At 40.2% G+C, this 24,276-nt stretch overlaps 1 protein-coding gene across 2 annotated transcripts in view; it reads right to left on the bottom strand.

The window, feature by feature from the left end:
- Window positions 1-6,636: 6,636 nt before the first annotated feature.
- The window catches only part of FGF7 (fibroblast growth factor 7), a 64,900-nt gene continuing 47,260 nt past the window's right edge, over window positions 6,637-24,276 (bottom strand). For both annotated transcript variants that reach the window (XM_061595079.1, XM_061595078.1), the window contains 2 exons: window positions 8,578-8,681; window positions 6,637-7,653 (listed from right to left, as the gene is read on the bottom strand). In XM_061595079.1, coding sequence (XP_061451063.1) covers window positions 7,459-7,653; window positions 8,578-8,681 — 299 coding nt within the window. In that variant the 3' untranslated portion in view covers window positions 6,637-7,458. The remainder of the gene's footprint in view (window positions 7,654-8,577; window positions 8,682-24,276) is intronic.

Here is a 24,276-nt window from a genome sequence, read left to right as displayed (position 1 = left end):
TCAACTTGCAAATACAACACAAGTTAAGCATGCGTAAACCTGTTGAAATCAATGGGCTCGCACTCAGTGGGGTGAGTTAGGGGTGTCTAACTTGAGTCCCACTGATTTCATTGGGTCTCATTTAAGTATAACTAAGGCTTCAATCCAATACACACTTACCTGAGAGTAAGTTTCATTGAACTCAGTGGAGCTTACTTCTGAATAGACATGTATTAGATTGCAGCCTTAGTCTGGATCCAACCCTTTTTCATTGAGCTTGCCAAGTGAATATGCCTGGTGGCTTGTGCTCATATTTGCTTTCACATGTAATTAATTTAACTGGCAGTAAAAACATAGGAAGACTATTGATTTATCCAAATACTTGATGATATGTTTTCTTTTTGTTTAGGTAGCAGTATAGTACTAGATGAAACATTCTGAAAACCTAAGGATCTAAGGAAATATGATAGCATCAGACCCATGTTTAAGATTTAAGATTTCATGAGGAGGAGGGGCAGGTAGAGTGTGCTGAACCCTTCCTCCACTTGCGCCTCCCCCTATTCCTCATCCAGGCAGATGCTTTTGGGGGTGATAGGCACAGTCAGCACCCCCTTCCCATCTGCTGCTTCTCTTACACACTATATAAGCTTACACATATATATTATGCCTGTTTGACATGACCTGCATTCTAAATTCAGCTCATGCCACCATCATGTTAGTTTGATTAAGTCCCATTGAAACCAATGGGTTCTAAGGAACTCAGGTAAGTATTAAGTTCCACTGAAATCAGTAGAAACTCAAGTGTGCCTAAATTTCTCTGGATTGTAGCCCATGTTTCATCTTGCTTATTATTAAATCATAGGAGTTTAGAAATATTAAACTGATGTAAATTGTAGAGAGCCAGTGTGGTGTAGAGGTTAAGGCATCCTTTCCCAACCAGTGTGCCTCCAGATGTTGTTGGACCACAACTCCCATCAGCCTCAGCCAGCATTGTCAATGGTCAGAAAAGATGGGAATTGTGGTCCAACAACATCTGGAGGCACACTGGTTGGGAAAGGCTGGGTTAAGGTGTTGGATTGACCAGGGTTCGAATCCCCACATAGCCATGAAGCTCACTGGGTGCCTTTGGGCCAGTCACTGCCTCTCAGCCTCATGAAAACCCTATTCATAGGTTCACCATAAGTCGGAATTGACTTGAAGGCAGTACACACACACACACACACACACACGCACAGTAGTTTCCTTTGATTGGGATGATTTATTTTAGTAATATAATAAATGTTCCACAACTGCATAGTCTTAATACATTCAGCAATTAAACTAGAGATGTGCTAGAATTCTGCCCAATTCGGATTTGGTACCAAATTTGCCATTAATTTGCTTATTCTTTATCATTGCAGAATGGACTTTTATGTAGCAATTTTCTGCTGCTGTTTTCAAAAAAACAGATTTTTTTTAAAAAAAATCCGCCTCTAAAATATTGATATTTAGAATGATAATTTTATCGATATTTCCTTTCATTTGTTGATATTTCCTTTAAAAATAACAATGTTAATATCAATATTTTTTGCAAAGAAAAAAAGGGATCAGAAAAAGCAGCAGCTAGCAAAGAACAAACTCGAATTTATACTCGCCTGTTAGATCGATGGAATCCTTTTGAACCGGCACCAGCCAATGGATCCCATCCCTGAATTAAACAGGGATGCATCGTAGCTGATACTGATAATCATAAATAATAAAGTCACAATCTTATTTAAATGGCTAGATCAGCCATGTTGGCAGTAGAATATCTCCTTTCAGCACAGAAAAGGAAGAATGGAACAGGGCAAGATCCAGTCAAAATTAAATACATTTAACAGCCTGATCCTAGGTATGTTATTCAGAAAGAATCCTCTCTGACTTCCAAACTTTGGGGGGGTAGTGGTGAGGTGAGGGGGGAACGGCTTGCAAAAAAGAAAAAAAGAGAGAGAGAGATTGGGATCACCCCCTCCTTGTGGCTAGAGAAAGCTGTGGTGCATATAGGATTGCCTATATAAGTACATATGGGCCTGCTGGATCAGGCCAACGGCCTTAGTCCAGCATACTGGTCTCACAGTGGCCAACCAGATATCTAAGGGAAGCATGCAAGCAGGTTTGATTTTGTTACAGTGAACTAAATGGGGTTTACTTGTGAGTTAAAATACATAGAATTGTACTGTAAGTCTGTTAATTTTCAAGTGGATTGTTAAATGCATGCATAATTGTTGTAAACTGCCCAGAGAGCTTCGGCTACGGGGCGGTATACAAATGCAATAAATAAATAAATAAATATAGCCCCTTCCCACTGACATTGATGGGCAGATGTACATAACTTTGGATGGTTCATGCCCACTAGAAGGAGTGTGATGTACTTGATCGCTTTTGCACAACTCCTCTTCAGCAGAAGGAGTTAAAGCTCCAAATAACAAGCCAGAAAGGAGCAACTTGCTTTCCACATGCCCCTTTCTGGCATATTACCCCCTTCTGAATGCCAATGGAAGCTTCTGTCCTGGGACATATAGCAATTTCAGGAAGGGTGGAAGAATAGCTTTCTGGATCAGAGCAAAGTCCTATCTAGTTCAGCGTTCTGTTTCCCACAGTGGCCAGATGCCTGTGGGAAGCCTACAAGCAGGACATGACCACAGTAGCCCTTTCCTACTATTGATCTTCAGTGACTGAAATTCAGAGGCATACTGATTCTGATCCTGGAGGTCATATACAGCCATCATAACTACTTTATCTCCCATGAATTTGTCGAATCCCTCTTTAAATGGCATCCACCTGAGAGTTCTCAAAGAACTCAAATGTGAAATTGCTGATCTGCTAACTAAAATATGTATCTTGTCCCTCGGGTCCTCCTCCGTGCCTGAGGACTGGAAAGTGGCAAATGTAACGCCAATATTCAAAAAGGGATCCAGAGGGGATCCCGGAAATTACAGGCCAGTTAACTTAACTTCTGTCCCTGGAAAACTGGTAGAAAGTATGATTAAAGCTAGATTAACTAAGCACATAGAAGAACAAGCCTTGCTGAAGCAGAGCCAGCATGGCTTCTGCAAGGGAAAGTCCTGTCTCAGTAACCTATTAGAATTCTTTGAGAGTGTCAACAAGCATATAGATAGAGGTGATCCAGTGGACATAGTGTACTCAGACTTTCAAAAAGCGTTTGACAAGGTACCTCACCAAAGACTTCTGAGGAAGCTTAGCAGTCATGGAATAAGAGGAGAGGTCCTCTTGTGGATAAGGAATTGGTTAAGAAGCAGAAAGCAGAGAGTAGGAATAAACGGATAGTTCTCCCAATGGAGGGCTGTAGAAAGTGGAGTCCCTCAAGGATCGGTATTGGGACCTGTACTTTTCAACTTGTTCATTAATGACCTAGAATTAGGAGTGAGCAGTGAAGTGGCCAAGTTTGCTGACAACACTAAATTGTTCAGGGTTGTTAAAACAAAAAGGGATTGCGAACAGCTCCAAAAAGACCTCTCCAAACTGAGTGAATGGGCGGAAAAATGGCAAATGCAATTCAATATAAACAAGTGTAAAATTATGCATATTGGAGCAAAAAATCTGAATTTCACATATACGCTCATGGGGTCTGAACTGGCAGTGACCGACCAGGAGAGAGACCTCGGGGTTGTAGTGGACAGCACGATGAAAATGTCAACCCAGTGTGCGGCAGCTGTGAAAAAGGCAAATTCCATGCTAGCGATAATTAGGAAAGGTATTGAAAATAAAACAGCTGATATCATAATGCCGTTGTATAAATCTATGGTGCGGCCGCATTTGGAATACTGTGTACAGTTCTGGTCGCCTCATCTCAAAAAGGATATTATAGAGCTGGAAAAGGTTCAGAGGAGGGCAACCGGAATGATCAAGGGGATGGAGTGACTCCCTTACGAGGAAAGGTTGCAGCATTTGGGGCTTTTTAGTTTAGAGAAAAGGCGGGTCAGAGGAGACATGATAGAAGTGTATAAAATTATGCATGGCATTGAGAAAGTGGATAGAGAAAAGTTCTTCTCCCTCTCTCATAATACTAGAACTCGTGGACATTCAAAGAAGCTGAATGTTGGAAGATTCAGGACAGACAAAAGGAAGTACTTCTTTACTCAGCGCATAGTTAAACTATGGAATTTGCTCCCACAAGATGCAGTAATGGCCACCAGCTTGGATGGCTTTAAAAGAAGATTAGACAAATTCATGGAGGACAGGGCTATCAATGGCTACTAGCCATGATGGCTGTGCTGTGCCACCCTAGTCAGAGGCAGCATGCTTCTGAAAACCAGTTGCCGGAAGCCTCAGGAGGGGAGAGTGTTCTTGCACTCGGGTCCTGCTTGCGGGCTTCCCCCAGGCACCTGGTTGGCCACTGTGAGAACAGGATGCTGGACTAGATGGGCCACTGGCCTGATCCAGCAGGCTCTTCTTATGTTCTTATGTTCTTAAAGCATTCTAAATTGGTGGCCGCCACAACATCTTGTGGCCATGAATTCCATAGTTGGAATTACTGACTGGACTGACAACAGGGATGAAAGGTTAACACCCCCATGCACCATGGTTCTGATTCCTCTCCCCCCCCCAGCTGTTATTTAGAAGAAAAAGGCTAGATGTGTTAATTGTAGTTAGGTAATTAACATCACAGCCTGTTGGGTTGTCAGGGTCTGAGCCTCAGGAGATCTGTCAACCCTACTCTCATCCCTTAGCTGCTGTGGATTTTTTACCCATCTAAATTTATACCTTGGTATTTATTTTGGATCATAAGTGAGACAATCTCTTTTTCTCCTTGACGTCTAATGATAGCCTGAGCACAGTGCCATACCTACCAAACCAAATGTAGAGGAAATACAAAAATATACAAAAAGAAATTTATCAGTGAGGCTTAAGAGCCTTTGGACTGTTTCATTTTTAAATTTAATTATTTGATACGACTTTTTTTTAAGCCAACTCTGCTTGTGGATGCAAGTGTGTAAAGGGGGATATGTGTGCATACATATATTTCCAAATAGAAACACCCTCTTTCAAAGCAATGAATACCAGTGCTGTAAAGATGGAGGGAAAGGCTGGGGGGGGTTCTTTCCACAAGCCCAACTCCTCACTCCCTCCGATGTTCACCAGTTCAGTTTTTCTTGTAGCCTTTTCAAAACAGTAGTAATGGGGGGCTCAGTACTGTCTTTCCCCCCCCATAATTTAAACACTGCTGAACAAATGGATTTTGCAGCAAAATTTATTGTAAAGAATTTGGTCTTTTGCAGATTATTTCAAATCCAGACAGGGATGGAAAATCTGTCCGTTTTGGTTCTCTCCATTTCTAATTTTTCCCAATCTTAAATTCATTCTCCACATTTCTGGAACAATTTGCATTTTTTTTGTAATCCTCATGAAAATTCTCCAGCATTTTAGGCTGAATTTCTCTTAATGAACTCATTTTTCTAGGCAGTTTTGACTGATGTACACGTTTTTGCAAGCAATTACTCATCATATAATGCATTTTTGTATGTTGTATTCACTCATAAATTCATATGCACACTTTCCCCTAACATATGCATTTTTGTAAATGTTGGTTGGTGAACTGCATTGCAAAATTTGAATAAGTGTGAATTTTGAAGGATGGCTGTGTTTCGATTCTCATATTGTTTCGGAAAGTGTGAATTTGATATCTTTGGCTTGAAATGTGAACTGAATTGAATTTCTCATCCGTTCCTCAATCTGGATTTGAAATGCTTTTCAAGTTTCTCCTCCCCCCTTTTCTCTGTATGTCCTGAAAAGAGTAAGTCTCCATATTATGAAAGAAGCAATTTAAATGGATTCCAAGAGTGGTCGGATCACATTGTTGCAAGAAGTTGGAACTGTTGTAGTTGTACCTCTCTGTGGATAAAACCCTATGCCCCATTTGAATCACATCCTTGGATGACTTCAGGGCTGTGTTCTCAGAGCCCAGTTGTAAAAGCAGCAATTGCATCATTCAGCTGATTGGCCAAGGGGTAGGGTGGAGTTAGCAGGTGGAGTTTTTTTCCAAATAGTTCCTCTGCCAATTTTTTAATAGGGCTCTATGAGCACAACCATAGCAGCTGGGTCAGGGCAAGGAATGAGCCCCCATTTGCACATGCAGTTCCTTCTCCAGCTTGCAGATATGTGCATGGAAGCTTGTTTCCACTTGTATATGGCTTTCAGCTGCATTGAAGAAGAGTCTGTTGATGTGATTTCATTGATGTTAGCTAGATGGTCTTGGCCAGTTCCTCAGCTGAGATTCTGGCCTAGTATTTATGAGAACCCTAACTTAGCAATGCCTGCTGTGACTCTGGGAATACTATCAGATTTAACTGGAAGGAGAATATGGCATTAGATGCTTTGGATTTTTGGGTTGTTCCATTTGAGACTTCCATTGTAAGAACTGCTGCAGGCTGTCATTTTTGTCTGCCATCCAGTGCACATTGGCAAGAGTGTTGTGTACTAGACTTTATGTCTGGTGATAGAAAGAGGCAGGAGAAGGGTGGCTCAGCCAGACTGTTTTGTTATTCCTTTAGAATTAAAAGCATATGAAACAGATGCAGCTTAATAAGTTTTTTTATAAATAACATAAACTTAAATAACTTAATAAAGTTCAACTATAACTTAAAATAAAGTTTAATGCTGTAACAACAGAAAAAGCATGAATAGGTGAAAAAAATAGAAGCCATATACCCTAACAGGAATTATATAAAAAGATAGGTTATGTTACATAAAAACCCATATGATGTCTGAATTTTTACTTCGTCGTTATATAAAAGGATATTTTGAGGAAAGTGAGATGAAATACATTTCCCTTATTAATATTATTTCATATACACTATTTTTGTAACATCTTTCAGAGCAGCATTAGGCATTCTTACTAATACATACGAATACATGGCAGTGGTGCAACCTTCACCTTCCATACTAGCTTTATTGTCTGAATACCACAGTAATCCAATTTCAAATTATTTTAATACTTATACATTTTTCCTGGAAAGTATTTAATACTGCTCAGCCTCCACGCTTAGTACTGACTTGATCATCTGAAGACTCATTCCAGCAGCCATCAAGTCCAACATATTTTACATAACATTTTCATCTGCTTTATTATTATTATTATTATTATAGCAGCCATGTTTAATTAAGCAGATAGGTTTATTTTAAATAAAATATCGTCAGATAATCAAGTCATGACTTAACGCATAAGGGTAAATTTAACTTAACAATCTGCAAAGCTACTCTTATACTAACATAAGGATTGTACAACTCTTTACAATTTTTTACAACTTTTAGTTACTAAATCTGATGTAGCCTTATCTTCGTTTTTTAAAGGCAGTCTTTTAAAAATAAACATAAATGCGCAAGTCCAGCTTGTTCAGTTTTTTCAGTAGTATTCCAGCTTCTCTTCCTTGCACTTTCAAACAGTCCCCTTTCAACATTAAAGTGGTTTGCTGGAACTGGTTCTCCATAGATAGTATACGATTAGGATACTGGGAATGGAAGGAAATGGGAAGATGTGTCTTCTTTACTTGTTTTTTGACCTCTCTTGGGGGCACCATTATGTTTCAATGCAATATACATCTCCTTCCCTTTGTGTGTCCAGTTTGCTGAAGCATATGTGTTATAATGGTTTTCTTGAATCAGTTCTATGAAGTTGCAGTCCTCATTGCATACTTTCTGTTAAAAAAAAGAATGAAAACAGGTAATAGAGGTCTAAGTATCATATAACAAAAACCACCTGACTTTGAAATATACAGTTTAAACCATTTTATCTGTTTGCTGTTACCTTTGTTAATCTCTTGCATCATTTTAAAAGGGAATGATTTTCATTAATGCAAAAATGCTCAGGCATTATTTGGGTGAAATCCTGATTCAGGTCAAGAATAGTGCAAATTTTCCACTTATTTCAGTGCATTCAAGATCTCAGTTCTCATCTTTACATTTATAAACTCTAATGTGTCCCATACTAGGAACTTGTTTCTTTTAGTAACTTGGTATTTCTGTACTGGTATAAAAAAGCCTATTGAGTGGAATAAGGAGGATCACATGCAGATCCCCTGGGTGGAGGGAGAAGACCACATGCAACAAGAGGATCATGCTAGCACAACTTCATGCCTTACCTCAAAAGTATTCCCATGCATTCCAAGATTGACCATTATTAATCCTTATCAGGAAGCAAGCCAGAATGTGGGTAGCATAGCTGGATCATAGGGAAAGCCAAGAGCAAATATGCAAGGAATAGGCAGACAGATCAGACAAGAGTAAGGAAAGATCAAACAAAGGAATCTAGGCATAGGCAAGGCACTTTTAAGCTGGAGATGTTGACCAGCCTGCTGCCTCTTGCTTTCTCTTATATGGTTTCTGGGAGGCTGGAGTCAACGCAGGTACACTCAGCTGACTTCAGATGAGCTTGTATTCCAAGGCAGAACAGGGCTGAACAGCTATTTCCTCTAATCCATAAAAGCAGCAGTGTATGACCATTCTTTATGTGTTCTCACATATTGGGGCCATTACATAAAATGCAGTTGATAAATATATTTTTTTCAAAGCTTGTTCTTGTCCCTTAAATGCACGCTGCTAATGAAAATTACACGCCAGTACCTTTCCATAGAGTTTTCCAGACTTGTTCATGGCGAGAAAGTATTCACTTGCCACTCCTTTGATTGCCACTATTCCAACTGCCACTGTTCTTATTTCGAGAATACCTGTAGGGAATAACACTGAGATCTGTAATGTGGTCCTTTGCTTCTGTCAGTTTGTCTCAACAATTCTACAGTCCCTGATAAAAAATACATTATCAAGTAGTAGAGAGTAAAAAAATCAAATAACTATAACCTAACTATATAGGTGGTCAACATTCTTAACTAATTTATTTATTTCAAAAACAAAGTGTACATACAGCCCGTCAGAAAATTCTCCTGTTCAAACCCCACTGAAGCATGCTTGCACATAAGAACTTCCACATTTATACGAATGGCACTAATATCCATTGTATATGTTCACACAGACTGTTTACTCTACTACTTGGTCCTATATTTCCAAATTATCAGATTTCTATTTTATTTTTGTATTATAAAGAAATTAGAATCTTTTGTTCTAATTTTCCTCGTGCGGTTTGAGGTAATTACATTGTGTCACAGCAACCATTTTAAGTGCATGTGTTTGATCAGCTCTAATCATAATTCACATAATTGTTTTCCCCAAAGATTACATTGAAAAGATTTGTAAGAAATTCACCACTGCCATCACTCTGCAAAAGCACAGACCATAGAACTTGTAAATGATAGAAAACAGACTTTGGCAACTACAAGCAAGATAAAGTATCTGTCTGACCCTTGTGGCTGTTGAAAACTGACAGGCATTGAAAACATACTTGTGTCACATAAAAAGAAACAAGTGAAATTTATTATTAGAACTTTTTCAGTCAGATACATTTCATCTGTATAAGGGGAAGCTGTTCTTAGATTAATGCTTGATTTCCTGAGTTGATACAGAATACCTCTTGATCCTGCATGTCCTGCTTGAGGTCTGCATATAGAAATGAATTTCGGCTCACAGTGCAGATCACCTTCTGAATTGGGCCTATGTGTACACAAGGGTGCTGCATGGGGTGGGAAGGAGGACTTGCATCGAGCATCTAGAGGTACATGTAAAGTGCCTTGTGCTGCACTGGGATCTTGGGAGTTTGCAGACTGGCTGCTCCTGGTGCTAACCCAATTGTTGCTCTTCTGCTGAAGCCACACATGGCATTGCAGCTGACTTTCCACACTTTGTATATCCCACTATGGTGTGACTTAGCCATTTGGACAGGAAAGGGACAATTCTTCTAAGCACACCTTTTATCATTTTTTCTGATTGTTTTAAAAAAATGTGCTAAAATGCCTTTCATTTAAGCACTATTTAAAAAAAGATGAAAAAGCACAAATTGAAAACATTGATTAACTGATTAGTGAGCACATAGTCCTCCAAAACAGCTGATGATGGCTGTCAGAACTGACTTCTATGACCAGATGATCACTGAGGAAAAGCAATTTGTCATTATAGTCCCTGAATTACAGGTAGCTCAGTCCTACAGATGAGTCCACAAAAGTGACAAACCCACAATAGTTTTTACTACCCTGTTAAGTCATCGGTAGTACATCAAGAACCTGTAAGAGAGAGAAGAGAAAGAAGCAACTCTTTTTCTAACATAGAAATGCTTCTCTACATGTTCTCCTGGATTGATTGTTACTCTACTTGCAAGGTAAGGTAGCCATTGCAGTTACAATCTGTTTTATAGATCCTATAAAAAACTTAGCTCAATAAAGTCTTGGACTTCATCACTACAAACTCAAATTGTATGAAGAGCCATTATAATTAGCAGAGATGTGAAGTTTCTGGAAATTTTGAAGCCATGGGAAAAAAGTTTTTCCTGGGGGGCAGAAGGAAATTTTTTTGCTACCAATTATATAATCAATTTGATTCCTATATTGACCATTTGGTGATTGAACACTAAAGTCAGGATCATTCAGACCATGGTATTCCTGATCTGTATGTATGGATGTGAAAGCTGGACAATAAAAAAAACGGATAAGAGAAAAAATCAACTCTTTTGAAATGTGGTGTTGGAGGAGAGCTTTGCGGATACCATGGACTGCAAAAAAGACAAATAATTGGGTGTTAGAACAAATTAAACCAGAACTATCACTAGAAACTAAAATGATGAAACTGAGGTTATCATACTTTGGACACATAATGAGAAGACATGATTCAGTAGAAAAGACAATAATGCTGGGAAAAACAGAAGGGAGTAGAAAAAGAGGAAGACCAAACAAGAGATGGATTGGTTCCATAAAGGAAGCCACAGACCTGAACTTACAAGATCTGAACAGGATGGTTTATAACAGATGCTATTGGAGATCGCTGATTCATAGGGTTGCCATACGTTGTAATCGTCTTGAAGGCACATAACAACAACAAACAGATTGAAAGTTACTTTGTTACTTTTAGGAACATAAATGTATCATGTATAACTTGGTTTGCCATCCAATTACCATGTTTGGTACATTAAAAGTACAATTTATTCAGATAGAAATTACACATTTAATTTTTTTTTAATGTATTTTTTTGGTTACAAATGGAGCTGCTGAACAAGCTGCTGAACTGTAAGAAATCTAGCATCTCTTTTGCTTTGCCAGTTTGTGGGGGCAGGCAGAAATAATAAAAACAGGAGAAAACATCAATGTTACAGTAAAAAAAAAAGAATTCTGGAAATTATTATGTCTCCTCTAGTTCTCCACAGTATCAAGCAGTCATAAATCACTCATTTCCATTAAAGTTGAGAAAAAGAGGGGAGAAAAGTAAGACTCACTGAATACTTCATGAAGTTTAATCAGTCTCATTTTCTAAGCTGTCACTATCAGTTTCTGCTTCTGATTCTTCATATTTGCCATCATATTTATTTAGACAATTTATAATCTCATCTGATCTTGGAAGCTAAGCAGGGTCAGGCCTGGTTAGTGCTTGGATAGGAGACCGCCTGGGAATATCGGGTGCCGTAGGCTTAGAGGAAGGCAATAGTAAACCACCTCTGAATACCTCTTACAATAAAAACCCTATGAATATATCCAAAAAAGATTCATAGGGTTGCCATAAGTGGTAATATAACAACAATAACAAAATATATTTAAATGAAACTCTAAGTGGTGTACAACATAACTTAAACAGCACATACAACAACAAAAACTACACAATCTATAAAAACAACTGGAAACTGAACAGAACATCCTCTTTAGTATTAGCATTCAGTATAAACGTTGCATGTAAAAATAAACTACAAAAATACAGGAAAATATACATAGCAAACACAGTAGGCTGAACAAAATATTCCTTGGGCTTCCATAAAAAATTAATAAAAATCAAAATTTTAAAAATCAACCTTTTTAAAAAACATGATAAATTGGACAAAAGAATATAAACTCATTTCTTAATATATAACAAAGCGAAACAATTAAAACAGCCAGCCCCCTTTACAATAGCAAACAGAATTTCACCTACAGTTGGCAGTAGAATATCTCATTCAATTTACTCAAGCACACCCTTACAGGATCAGCACATTAATCAAACATATAAACATTGTAAACCAATGCACTCAAGCTTACTATTTTCCCACACCTCAAATCACACTCTGCAAGCACTCACATAAATTTAGTCTCACATCCTAAAAACAAATCTCCACTCCATGCAAACCACTCAAATCTAAATACATACCAATAAACAATAATACATACTCTAAATAAAACATTCATACCATATTTATCATGGACTTTTAAAAATGGAAGGTTTGCCCAGATGCAACAAGATTCTATATCCCTTCACATGTCACAGTCCAAACCTTTTCACTTTTGGAGGGAGGAAAAGGCTTTGGGGGGGAACAGGAGAAAAACGTTTTCTCGAATTTTTCCATTCCCCCCCCCAGGCCTTCACATCTCTAATAATTAGTATATAAATTAGATTATCATGTAATTTTGTCTTTCATTCCCTGAATGTGTATTTAATAGGATTGGTATATTCCACAGATCAGTCCTAGGCAGTAGGGTGGCATAGCTGAGGAGTCTGAGAATTAGGCCCCTTGGGGGCTCTATGGATGTTTGGATTCAAACCTGCCAGTGCCCTCATCCATAATGCCCAATTGGAAGATTGCAGCTGGTGTCTGCATCGCAATGGACCCCCCCCCAGTGATACCCCTCTCCAACTGGAGGGAGGCACCTAAATGCAATTCTACCCCTCTTGTCATCAATATGGAGTGGGATAGGAATGTGCTCGCTTTGGAATTCCCACCACCTTTTTTCTCACATTGTTGTATCCTTTGGTTTTAAAATAAAAAATATTTTAATCAATCTTCAATTAAAAATAACGTTTTCTGTATTCATGGGCATAGTCATAGACTTTCTATAGCACTTCCCAAAGGCGTCTGATTGGCCATTGTCAGAGCAGGATGTTGAACTAAATGGGCCCCTGGCCTGATTCAGCAAGACTCTTCTTATGTGCAAAGAGGTTATAAGAGTTGCTTCCATTCAAATGCATCTAAAATTCTTGGGTCTTCCATTTATTAAAACAAGTAGAGGCCCCACTGTATTCCCAGTCGTTAAAAGGAGTGCTCCTGTGCACTCATCCTGGAGCAAGAGCCTTGTGATTATATTCTGGGCTTGCATGTGTGGGGGGGGGCAGGACTCGGCCCAGGAAAAAAAATCACCTTTTCCACACCCTGTTGAAGCCTTCCCTAAAAAGCGCTGAAGGCAGCAGCTCCAGAACTGGCTGCCAACTAGGGTTGTGTTAGAATTCCACCAAATTCAGATTTGGTAACGAATTTCCCATTAACTTACTTATTCTCAATCAGTGAGGATCAGATTTTAATACAACAAATTTACGTAGCTATTTTTGAAAACAGACTTTTTTTAAAAAAAATCCGCTTCTAAAACATCAATTGTAAGAATGGTATTTTATCGATATTTCCTTCAATCAACATTTTTCAAGGAAATGTAGATATTTCCTTTAAAAATATTGATATTAATATCAGTATTTTTTCCGAACGAAAAACCCCCCATGGATTGGTAAAAGCAGCGACTAGCAGATACAGAACGGAATCGATGCCAGCCTGTTCGGTCAATGGAATGCTTGCACGTTCTTTGTCCTAAACCGATTGCATGGCATGTGGAGAGGAAGTTTTTTAACTCACAATGTGTGCAGGTTAGACTGCTAGGGGCGCAAGCAGATAAATATCTTCAGTGTTCCATAAGTCCTGGAAGCTCCATCACAGCTCTTTCTTTAGTTTGAAAATTAAAAGGGAAACATTTTTGAACACATATGCTTCAGTGTATTTGCTGGGGAACATAGGCAGCTGCCTTTACACAGAGTCAGACAAATGGTCCACATAGATCAGTGTTGTCTACGCTGCCTGGCAGTGGGTCTCCAGGATTTCAGATGGGTCTTTCCCAGTCCTACCTGGAGATGTTGGATATTGAACCTGGGACCTTCTGCATGCCAAGGGGAAGCTCTGCTGAGTTACATCCCTTCCAATTGTGTAGAAACCAACACCTTATTTTTGGGTGCTCTTGGTTTGCTTCCAGATTGGTAGATGCTGTAAGGACCAAATTCAGTACACTATTAGAGGGGATTATTATGATCTGTGAGATGCATATCCAAAGTTGGGGCTCTGCTCGCATGAGAAATCTGTGGTGGGACTACATGCACAATGCTCTGTACAATTCTCATTGCTGCACCTCCAACAGGCTATTGCAGAGCTGGCAAAGGCTCAGAAAACGGCAGCAAAAATGAGCAAGGGGCTGGTGCAACTCTGCTATATGGGGAAAGGTTACACTTGGGCCTTTTTAGTTTAGAGAAAAGGCAAGTAAATTGGGGACATGGTGGAGGTCAGTATAATTATGCATAGTGTGGATCAAAGGGACAGAGAGAAGTCCCCCCCCCCATGATTAAATGGCTCTGACCATTTGGAGGAGGGGTGGGGGAGAGACTGGTAGCTCCTCCAAAAAATAGACTAGCTTAGAGGAAGGGATTGTTGAACCGGCATTGGTGAGGGAACTCATATGGAAGGCTGACTAGCAATATTTTCTTCTCCCCAAAGTTCTTTCCCAGAGACAGAGCTGTCAGGAGGGATAAGGAAAGCTGAAGAACCTTCTAATGGGTTGATGTGCTTGTAAATAGGTATGCTGGTCTGCCAATTGAAACATTAGACTAGGCCACTTATTCATTCATAGAGCAGGTCCAAAGAAGACATCCAAGCATGCTGTTTCAAGCCACAGGCTGGCACCTTTCCAAAACCACATCTTCTAGCTGGTTAAGCATCCCAGTCTGCATTATGTCCCTCAATGCCTTGCTTGTTCTTTAGTTATCCCTGTGTTTTCTGTGGAAGTGTTCTGCCAGTGTGTAAATAGTAGTACAGAAGCAGAGTGGGGGAAATATGCAGTAGAGAAAGCACAGTGAGTATGTAAAAAGCAATGAATTTCGTTGTGGTTCTTGACATTTTCTAGCAATATCCTGGAAACGGCCAACTATCAGTTGCAAATGAGAGTGAAGGTTTTGGTGGTTCTTAAGGTGCACCGCTCACTATAATAAATAATTGTGCAAGAAGGCACATTTTGGATATTTACTAATCCACCTTAGTAAATGTAGCTGTTTACTACTAATAAATGGAAATGAGAATTAAACCAAAGGTTCTTGATCGCACTCTAAAATTATCTGACATTTACCACAGACATCCTAAAATGATTTGAATTACTGGTAAATATCACTGACTTCCCAATGTTTCCATAATGTATAAGAAAAAACTGTGCTAGTTCCATGTAGCCAAAGAAGTTGGCTTTTTGTATTTCTTGAAATACACACACACATTGCATGGCAAACTGCTTCTGAAGCCGGGGAAATACGGATTTGGAGTAGGTGGTTGTATTTTCAAAATATAAAAAAGTCAAAACTCTCTTGTGTATATGTGTAAGCTGTTAAGTGCACTTAGAGTAGCTCTTTGAATCCTAGCCATAGATTGCCATCATATTACCATTCAGATAAATGCTGAAAAATACAGGTTTGTCTTAAGTTTAGATTGTGAGTGCTGGTTTAAGCAGAACATTTTTGTAAATCATGCATAAGTGGTCAGCTTGATCACTGCTAGATTTTCAAGACAGTTAATAATGTGCCTGCACATGTGGTCTTGATTTCAGTATCTGTCATGGGCCCCAATGAGAACCTGTGGCAAGATTGGGAGGATGAAGAGTGGGTTACAGTTGTCACAGAGGTAGTTGGGGAAAACACAGGAGAAATGTTTCCAGAAATTTATGGTAGCTCTGAGTCTGGTGAGACATTTCCAGAAGCCTCAGGCAACTCTGAGTTTAGTGAGCTTGATGTAGTCCATCTCCCCATCTGTGATGACTAACAAGGTTACCTCACTGGCACCTAGCCCAGACCTAGTTGTTGAAAAGATACACTTAATGAACAACCTGGAGTCATCCAGAAAGAGGAAGAAAGCGAAAGCAGTCTGTCAGACCCTGAGTTTATGCTTTTGCCAAGGTCACTGAGATTAGAGAAAAGGCAGCTTCAAAAAATGCTCTTAGCTCCTGGAAGGAGCCCCCGCCTTGCAGCTAAAGCAAGAAAGTACTAGAGAATGCTTGGACAAGAATGTGCCCGCCCACCTCCTATTTTTAGGATGGGTGGAAGAGATTAAGGTATTGTGACAACAATCTACCATTGCCTCCACATACTTAGTGTGTATCCTGAGATATGCAGTCTGCTGTTACTTCCATTTTCCCTAGTTTGTATCAAGAGAGATGCCTGTTTCAGAAATATGCCTAGTCTGTTCATGTTCTGTATCCTGAATCATGCCTAAAAAGCCTGATGCAGCATTCTTATACTGACTTCTGGAATATAGCTTTATGTAAAATCCAGTCACCGAGTCCTGAGTCTGCTTCTCTGGTTGGGAGCCAGGACAGTATCTTGACAAAAATCTGAACACAGCAAAGGGGTATTATGCACAAATATCTTTTGAGATCATAAATTGCCTCTCTGACAAATTGTTACAGCCATAATGTGATTCCATTGTTCTCTTTGGGATGCCATTGACTTGGTTTCCATTTACACTATAAGCTTTTTATACTTCTTGGTATCTGTGTCGAATCTTACTGCAGGCTTAATGCTCACTGCAGAATCCTTTATAATGTCAGGCTAAATATAGTATCTTTGGCATACACAGTATGACAATTCAACTCTTGTTTCAGGATATGCGTTTATTATTAATTTGCAAGTGTTTCTAATCTACCATTTTTGGGCAAGGTGATCGAGCGAGTGGTGGCCACTCAGTTACAGACACACTTGGATGAAGCAGATTATTTGGATCCGTTCCAATCGGGCTTCAGGACTGGACATGGAACTGAAACAGCCTTGGTCGCTTTGGTGAATGATTTGAGGAGGGCGTTGGATAGGGGTGAACATACATTCCTCGTCCTCCTGGATCTCTCAGCGGCTTTCAATACCGTTGACCACGGTATCCTCCTGGATTGCCTGGGGGGAATGGGAATAGGGGGCACTGTCTTACGGTGGTTCCATTCCTATCTCTCAGACAGGTACCAGTGGGTGGCACTGGGAGATGAGGTTTCAGACCCTTGGCCTCTCAATTGTGGTGTGCCACAGGGTTCTATCCTCTCTCCCATGCTATTTAACATCTATATAAAGCCGCTGGGGGTCATCATCAGGAGATTTGGGTTGCAGTGCCACCAATATGCGGATGACACTCAGCTCTATCTCTCATTTAAGTCCTCACCAGAGATGGCTGTGGATACCATTTCCAAGTGCCTGGAGTCCGTAAGTGAATGGATGGGAGGAAATAGGCTGAAGCTGAATCCCGAGGTACTGCTTGTGGGAGACAAGAGGGGGTTGGGTGATTTTGACCTGGTGCTAAATGGGGTAAGATTGCCCCTGAAGGACCAGGTTCGCAGCCTCGGGGTTGTTCTTGATTCCCAGCTGTCTATGGAGGCTCAGGTTTTGGCAGTGAGCCGGGCAGCTTGGTATCAATTACATCTAATACAGAGGCTGCGACCCTACCTCCCTGTTCATCTGCTCCCACGGGTGGTACATGCCTTGGTCTCCTCTCGCTTAGACTACTGTAATGCGCTCTATGTTGGGCTACCCTTGAAGACGGTCCGGAAACTACAGCTGGTACAGAATGCGGCGGCACGTTTGATTAAGAACAGCCACCACCGTGATCATATCACCCCAGTGCTAAAAGATCTGCACTGGTTACCAGTTGTTTACCGGGCCCAATTCAAGGTGTTGGTGTTAACCTTTAAAGCCTTACACAGTTTCGGTCCAGTTTATCTAAAGGAGCGCCTCCAGCATCATCAGATAGGCCGCCTGACGAGATCAGCCTCACAAGACCTTCTCTCGGTCCCGCCAGTCAAAACAGCTAGGCTGGTGCGGACCAGGGAGAGGGCATTTTTGGTTGTGGCCCCCACCCTCTGGAACTCTCTGCCTTATAACCTTCGCCATGCCCCCTCCATGACAGGCTTCCGCCGAGAATTGAAAACTTGGCTCTTTCAGCGGGTATACGGGACCTCTGAGTAACTTTAGTTTGACTCTGTAATGATGTGGGTGGGTTTGGATTAAGTAGAGTTGATATTGTTTTGTATTTATATGTTGTATTTTATTCTGTGTACGCCGCCTAGAGTGGCCGTTAATTCGGCCAGATAGGCGGCTTAGAAATAAAATTTTATTATTATTATTATTATTAACTTCCTGTGTGTATGTATAATGCACACACAGACACTATCCATCCTTTATATGCACATACATACATCCCAGCCTGCAGGTAGTTTTTTCCACTAAGAAAACATCCCCAGCCATTGATTTCCATTGAAGAAACATCAGCTGTTCTTCCTTGACCATTAGCAAGGATCAGCTTAACACAAGATGGCTGGCTCATGACTTGACACGTGAGGACAATAGCATTTCTGTTGGAGTACAATTTTCCCAACATCGTCTCTCTCTTTGTGTCACATTCTTAATAACTCAAAATTATCTCACACAGCAGCATTCCCAAGAACAATAGCACTTTCTGAAGGAAACGTGAATTCCTTCTCCTCATAACAACTTTATGACTGTTTTCTTGAGCTTCATATGGCTCAATAACAGAACCTGGCAGCGGAAGAATGAGAAGAAGACCACCTGGGAATTATATGAAAGCTGTTCTGAACTCTAAGAGAAAAGAGTAGGGTAAAACTTTAACAGAGAAAGAAACCAAGAATAATATAGGGGGAAATTTGCTACTTATTTTCTTACATTTATATACTATCCTTCTTCCATCATGGAACCCACGACAGTACTTGTGGTTCCCAGGTGGTCACTCATCCAGACCCAGACCTACTTAGTTTCAATAGGGTGGTAGATGTGTGCGTCTTCTAGGGATGGGTGAGAATTTTGATTCAGTTCACATTTCAAACTGAATCTATCAATTTTGCACTTTCCAAAACAACATGAGAACTGAAACACAGCCATCCTTAGAAATTCACACTTTTAAAAACTTATGATGCAGTTTTCCAACCAAATAATGCTTACAAAAATGAATATAAGGGGGAAATGTGCATAAAATGAATATATGAGTGAAAATAACATGCAAAAATGCATTATATGACAAGAAATGGCTTGCAAAAATGTGCACATTAGTCAAAACTGCCTACAAAAATGTGTTGGTTAGGAGAAATTCGCACTAAAATACTGAAGAATTTTCATGAGGAGTTTTTGAAACAAAATTCGCAAATTGCTGCAGAAATTGGAGAACTGAATTTAAGATTAGAAAAATGAGAAACTGAGAGAACTTAAACTGACAGATCTTTCCATCCCTAGTGCCTTCAGACCATACACTGGGACCATCAAATGTTGCTACATTTCAAATATCCTTGGAAGCTGGCAAAACACAATATGGACATTTGTTGCTTCTGTCTCAGACATTTAGCAATCACTACACCATGAAATGTCGATGATAGTTTCGCTACTTCAGTCAGTACCTCAAAATTATTGGAATTTGACAGATTTTGATACTCCTATTAAAGGAATGAATGAAGAAAATAAAAAAGAACACAAACTCTGGCAAAAGAAATGCAAGAAGACAATAAGGGATGCTAAAAAAGAATTTGAGGAGCACATTGCTAAGAACATAAAAACCAACAACAAAAAATTCTATAAATACATTCAAAGCAAGAGACCATCTAGGGAGGTGATTGGACCCTTGGATGATAAGGGAGTCAAAGGTGTACTAAAGAACGATAAGGAGATTGCAGAGAAGCTAAATGAATTCTTTGCATCCGTCTTCACAGTGGAAGATATAGGGCAGATCCCTGAACCTGAACTAACATTTGCAGGAAGGGATTCTGAGGAACTGAGACGAATAGTGGTAACGAGAGAGGAAGTTCTAGGCTTAATGGACAATATAAAAACTGACAAATCACCGGGCCCGGATGGCATCCACCCGAGAGTTCTCAAAGAACTCAAATGTGAAATTGCTGATCTGCTAACTAAAATATGTAACTTGTCCCTCGGGTCCTCCTCCGTGCCTGAGGACTGGAAAGTGGCAAATGTAACGCCAATATTCAAAAAGGGATCCAGAGGGGATCCCGGAAATTACAGGCCAGTTAGCTTAACTTCTGTCCCTGGAAAACTGGTAGAAAGTATGATTAAAGCTAGATTAACTAAGCACATAAAAGAACAAGCCTTGCTGAAGCAGAGCCAGCATGGCTTCTGCAAGGGAAAGTCCTGTCTCAGTAACCTATTAGAATTCTTTGAGAGTGTCAACAAGCATATAGATAGAGGTGATCCAGTGGACATAGTGTACTTAGACTTTCAAAAAGCTTTTGACAAGGTACCTCACCAAAGACTTCTGAGGAAGCTTAGCAGTCATGGAATAAGAGGAGAGGTCCTCTTGTGGATAAGGAATTGGTTAAGAAGCAGAAAGCAGAGAGTAGGAATAAACGGACAGTTCTCCCAATGGAGGGCTGTAGAAAGTGGAGTCCCTCAAGGATCGGTATTGGGACCTGTACTTTTCAACTTGTTCATTAATGACCTAGAATTAGGAGTGAGCAGTGAAGTGGCCAAGTTTGCTGACGACACTAAATTGTTCAGGGTTGTTAAAACAAAAAGGGATTGCGAAGAGCTCCAAAAAGATCTCTCCAAACTGAGTGAATGGGCGGAAAAATGGGAAATGCAATATAAACAAGTGTAAAATTATGCATATTGGAGCAAAAAATCTTAATTTCACATATACGCTCATGGGGTCTGAACTGGCAGTGACCGACCAGGAGAGAGACCTCAGGGTTGTAGTGGACAGCACGATGAAAATGTCGACCCAGTGTGCGGCAGCTGTGAAAAAGGCAAATTCCATGCTAGCGATAATTAGGAAAGGTATTGAAAATAAAACAGCTGATATCATAATGCCGTTGTATAAATCTATGGTGCGGCCGCATTTGGAATACTGTGTACAGTTCTGGTCGCCTCATCTCAAAAAGGATATTATAGAGTTGGAAAAGGTTCAGAAGAGGGCAACCAGAATGATCAAGGGGATGGAGCGACTCCCTTACGAGGAAAGGTTGCAGCATTTGGGGCTTTTTAGTTTAGAGAAAAGGCGGGTCAGAGGAGACATGATAGAAGTGTATAAAATTATGCATGGCATTGAGAAAGTGGATAGAGAAAAGTTCTTCTCCCTCTCTCATAATACTAGAACTCGTGGACATTCAAAGAAGCTGAATGCTGGAAGATTCAGGACAGACAAAAGGAAGTACTTCTTTACTCAGCGCATAGTTAAACTATGGAATTTGCTCCCACAAGATGCAGTAATGGCCACCAGCTTGGACGGCTTTAAAAGAAGATTAGACAAATTCATGGAGGACAGGGCTATCAATGGCTACTAGCCGTGATGGCTGTGCTGTGCCACCCTAGTCAGAGGCAGCATGCTTCTGAAAACCAGTTGCCAGAAGCCTCAGGAGGGGAGAGTGTTCTTGCACTCGGGTCCTGCTTGCGGGCTTCCCCCAGGCACCTGGTTGGCCACTGTGAGAACAGGATGCTGGACTAGATGGGCCACTGGCCTGATCCAGCAGACTCTTCTTATGTTCTTATGTTCTTATGAGCTCCTGTATCTTTAACTGTATCTGGTTTATTATTTATCACACCTGCTGAAATTCTCCCTTGTGCACAGGAATTGGAAAAAGAGGAAACATGTCCTATATCGGACCTGGCAACACCACCTGTCAGCCCTAAAGCTTTGCAACTATAAGTCTGCTTCCAACAACGCCTCTCCCGATATGCACCGGCCCGTACACTACGGTCTACTACAAAGGCCCTCCTCCGGGTCCCGACCCATAGGGAGGCCCGGAGAGTGGTGACAAGATCTAGGGCCTTCTCAGTGGTGGCCCCCGAACTATGGAATAGTCTCCCCGAGGAGGTGCGCTTGGCGCCGACATTATCATCTTTTCGGCGCCAAGTTAAAACCTTCCTCTTCTCTGAGGCATTTTAATTTAAGTCGACTTAATTTTAAACTGTTGTATCTGATTTTAGATTGTACAGTTTTTATATACTTTGTTCTATTAGATTGTGTAATTTTATTGTATTTTTTGATGTTCACCGCCCAGAGAGCTATTGCTAGTCGGGCAGTATATAAGTTTAATTAATAAATAAATAAAATAATAAATTTCACAAAATTTTGTATTTGGTAAATTGTAATTGTAAAAAAGCACACCTCTAAGTGGAAAACAGAAAACATTACAATTATAAATAAAAACAGTTAAAAACTAGGAATTAAAAACATTTAGGAAACTGAAAAGACGTTAAAACACATCAGCATCTGTGTGTCTGGATAGGCTTGCCTAAACACAAATGTTTTAAAATGTAGTTTCTAGGGCTGAATGAACAATGTGCTCTCACTCAGCCTCATCTGTAGGGAAGGCATTTCCGGCAATTTTCTGAAGTGCGGGCAGAAAAACTGAGTCTTCAAGGATGGGGGACTTTCTCTAGCAAAAGTAGCAGTGGCTGCACCTCCAACTAAAAAGCATAGTTGTGCACAAGACTGCAACGGGTGGTCAGGCTGGATGCCATGTTCCCCACAATGCCTTGGTTGAAACAATGCAGTCGGAACATACGGTCTCAATCATCTTTGCTTTTAGGCCTTTTACGTGGTCTTTATTTATTTATTTGAGGCTTTTATATATCTCTTTTAATCATAATGATCCCCAAACAGTTTGCATATAATAAAACATTAATAGGGCAAAGTAAAATACAATGAAAACATCCATAATGATCAATAATCATATGGCAAAAAAACTATTAATGTTGGGGCCATTTGTGCTTCCAAGGGTCATTTTATCAAAATCAGATATTTAAGGAAGGCGAACATATCCCCCTCTATGAGCCTGCGAACTGGCAGTGACACAAATGAGGGTTCTGCGAGGAACATGGAGTCCATGTACACACCGTTCAAAAAACAGTATGGTAGTGACTCTTGCTCTGGATTTTAGTATATAGTTTTGGAGTTGGGAAAGAGGGGACAGGAAACATTTGGTTGGGCTACAGCTAACTTGTGTTTCTAATTAATGGAGGTTGGGAGTACTTGTTTTCTGAGTTCAGATGACCTTTAAAAATGATAGGAGGCCAAGTCAAATTCTTCTTAAATGTAGTTGATGCTGTTTGCCTGTTTGAGAATGTTAAAACATGAAAAGCAATCAAGAAAGTATATATTAGGAGGATCAGTGTTGTTTTCTGTAATAATAATGTCTGATGGGCTTTATTAACATTACTCCATGTATGTTGTCATGATGAACTGAATGTGCTGATTAATTGACTTATTATAATGAAGAACGTCTAGAAGGCAGCATCATTTGCCTACTGAAAGTTTTCAGTATATATGTCACCATGTCATTTAGAAAAGCACTTTATTTTGCACTGTGTACAGTTCTGGTTCACCGCACCTTAAGTTGTAGAGTTGGAAAAGGTTCAGAAAAGGGCAACCAGCATGATCAATGGGATGGAGCGACTCCCCTATGAGGAAAGGTTGCAGCATTTGGGGCTTTTTAGTTTAGAGAAAAGGCAAGTCAGATGGAAGTGTATAAAATTATGCATGGCATGGTAAAAGCGGATGGAAAAAAGTTTTTCTCCCTCTCTCATAACCAGAGCTTGGAAAAGTTACTTTTTTAAACTACAACTCCCATCAGCCCCAGCCAGCATGGCCACTGAATTTGGCTGATGGGAGTTGTAGTTCAAAAAAGTAACTTTTCCAAGCTCTGCCATAACATGTGGAACTCGTGGACATTCAATGAGCCTGAAAGTTGAAAGATTCAGGACAGACAAAAGAAAGTACTTCTTCACACAGTGCATAATTAAACTATGAAATTCACTCCCACAAGAGGCAGAGATGGCCACCAACCTGGATGGCTTTAAAAGAAGATTAGACAAATTAATGGACAATAAGGCTGTCAATGGCTACTAGCCATGATGGCTGTGCTCTGCCACCATAGGCAGATGCAGTATGCGTCTGAAAACCAGTTGCCGGTAGTCGTAGGAGGGGAGAGTGTTCTTGCACTCAGGTCCTGCTTGTGGGCTTCCCATGGGCATCTGGTTGGCCACTGTGAGAACAGGATACTGGACGGCACTGGAGTTTCATGAATTGCTTTACATTTTTCTTGGGTAGGTCAAATGCCAGCGGCATCAATACTGTAGCCAAGGAATTCAATTTGAACACCAAATACACATTTCTCATGCTTGACCCGGAGACCCTAC

Source organism: Rhineura floridana, chromosome 14 (assembly GCF_030035675.1).
Source record: "Rhineura floridana isolate rRhiFlo1 chromosome 14, rRhiFlo1.hap2, whole genome shotgun sequence".
Lineage (NCBI taxonomy): Eukaryota > Metazoa > Chordata > Lepidosauria > Squamata > Rhineuridae > Rhineura > Rhineura floridana.
Note: the sequence above shows the minus strand (reverse complement) of the source record. Positions and strands in the feature narration are given on the sequence as shown.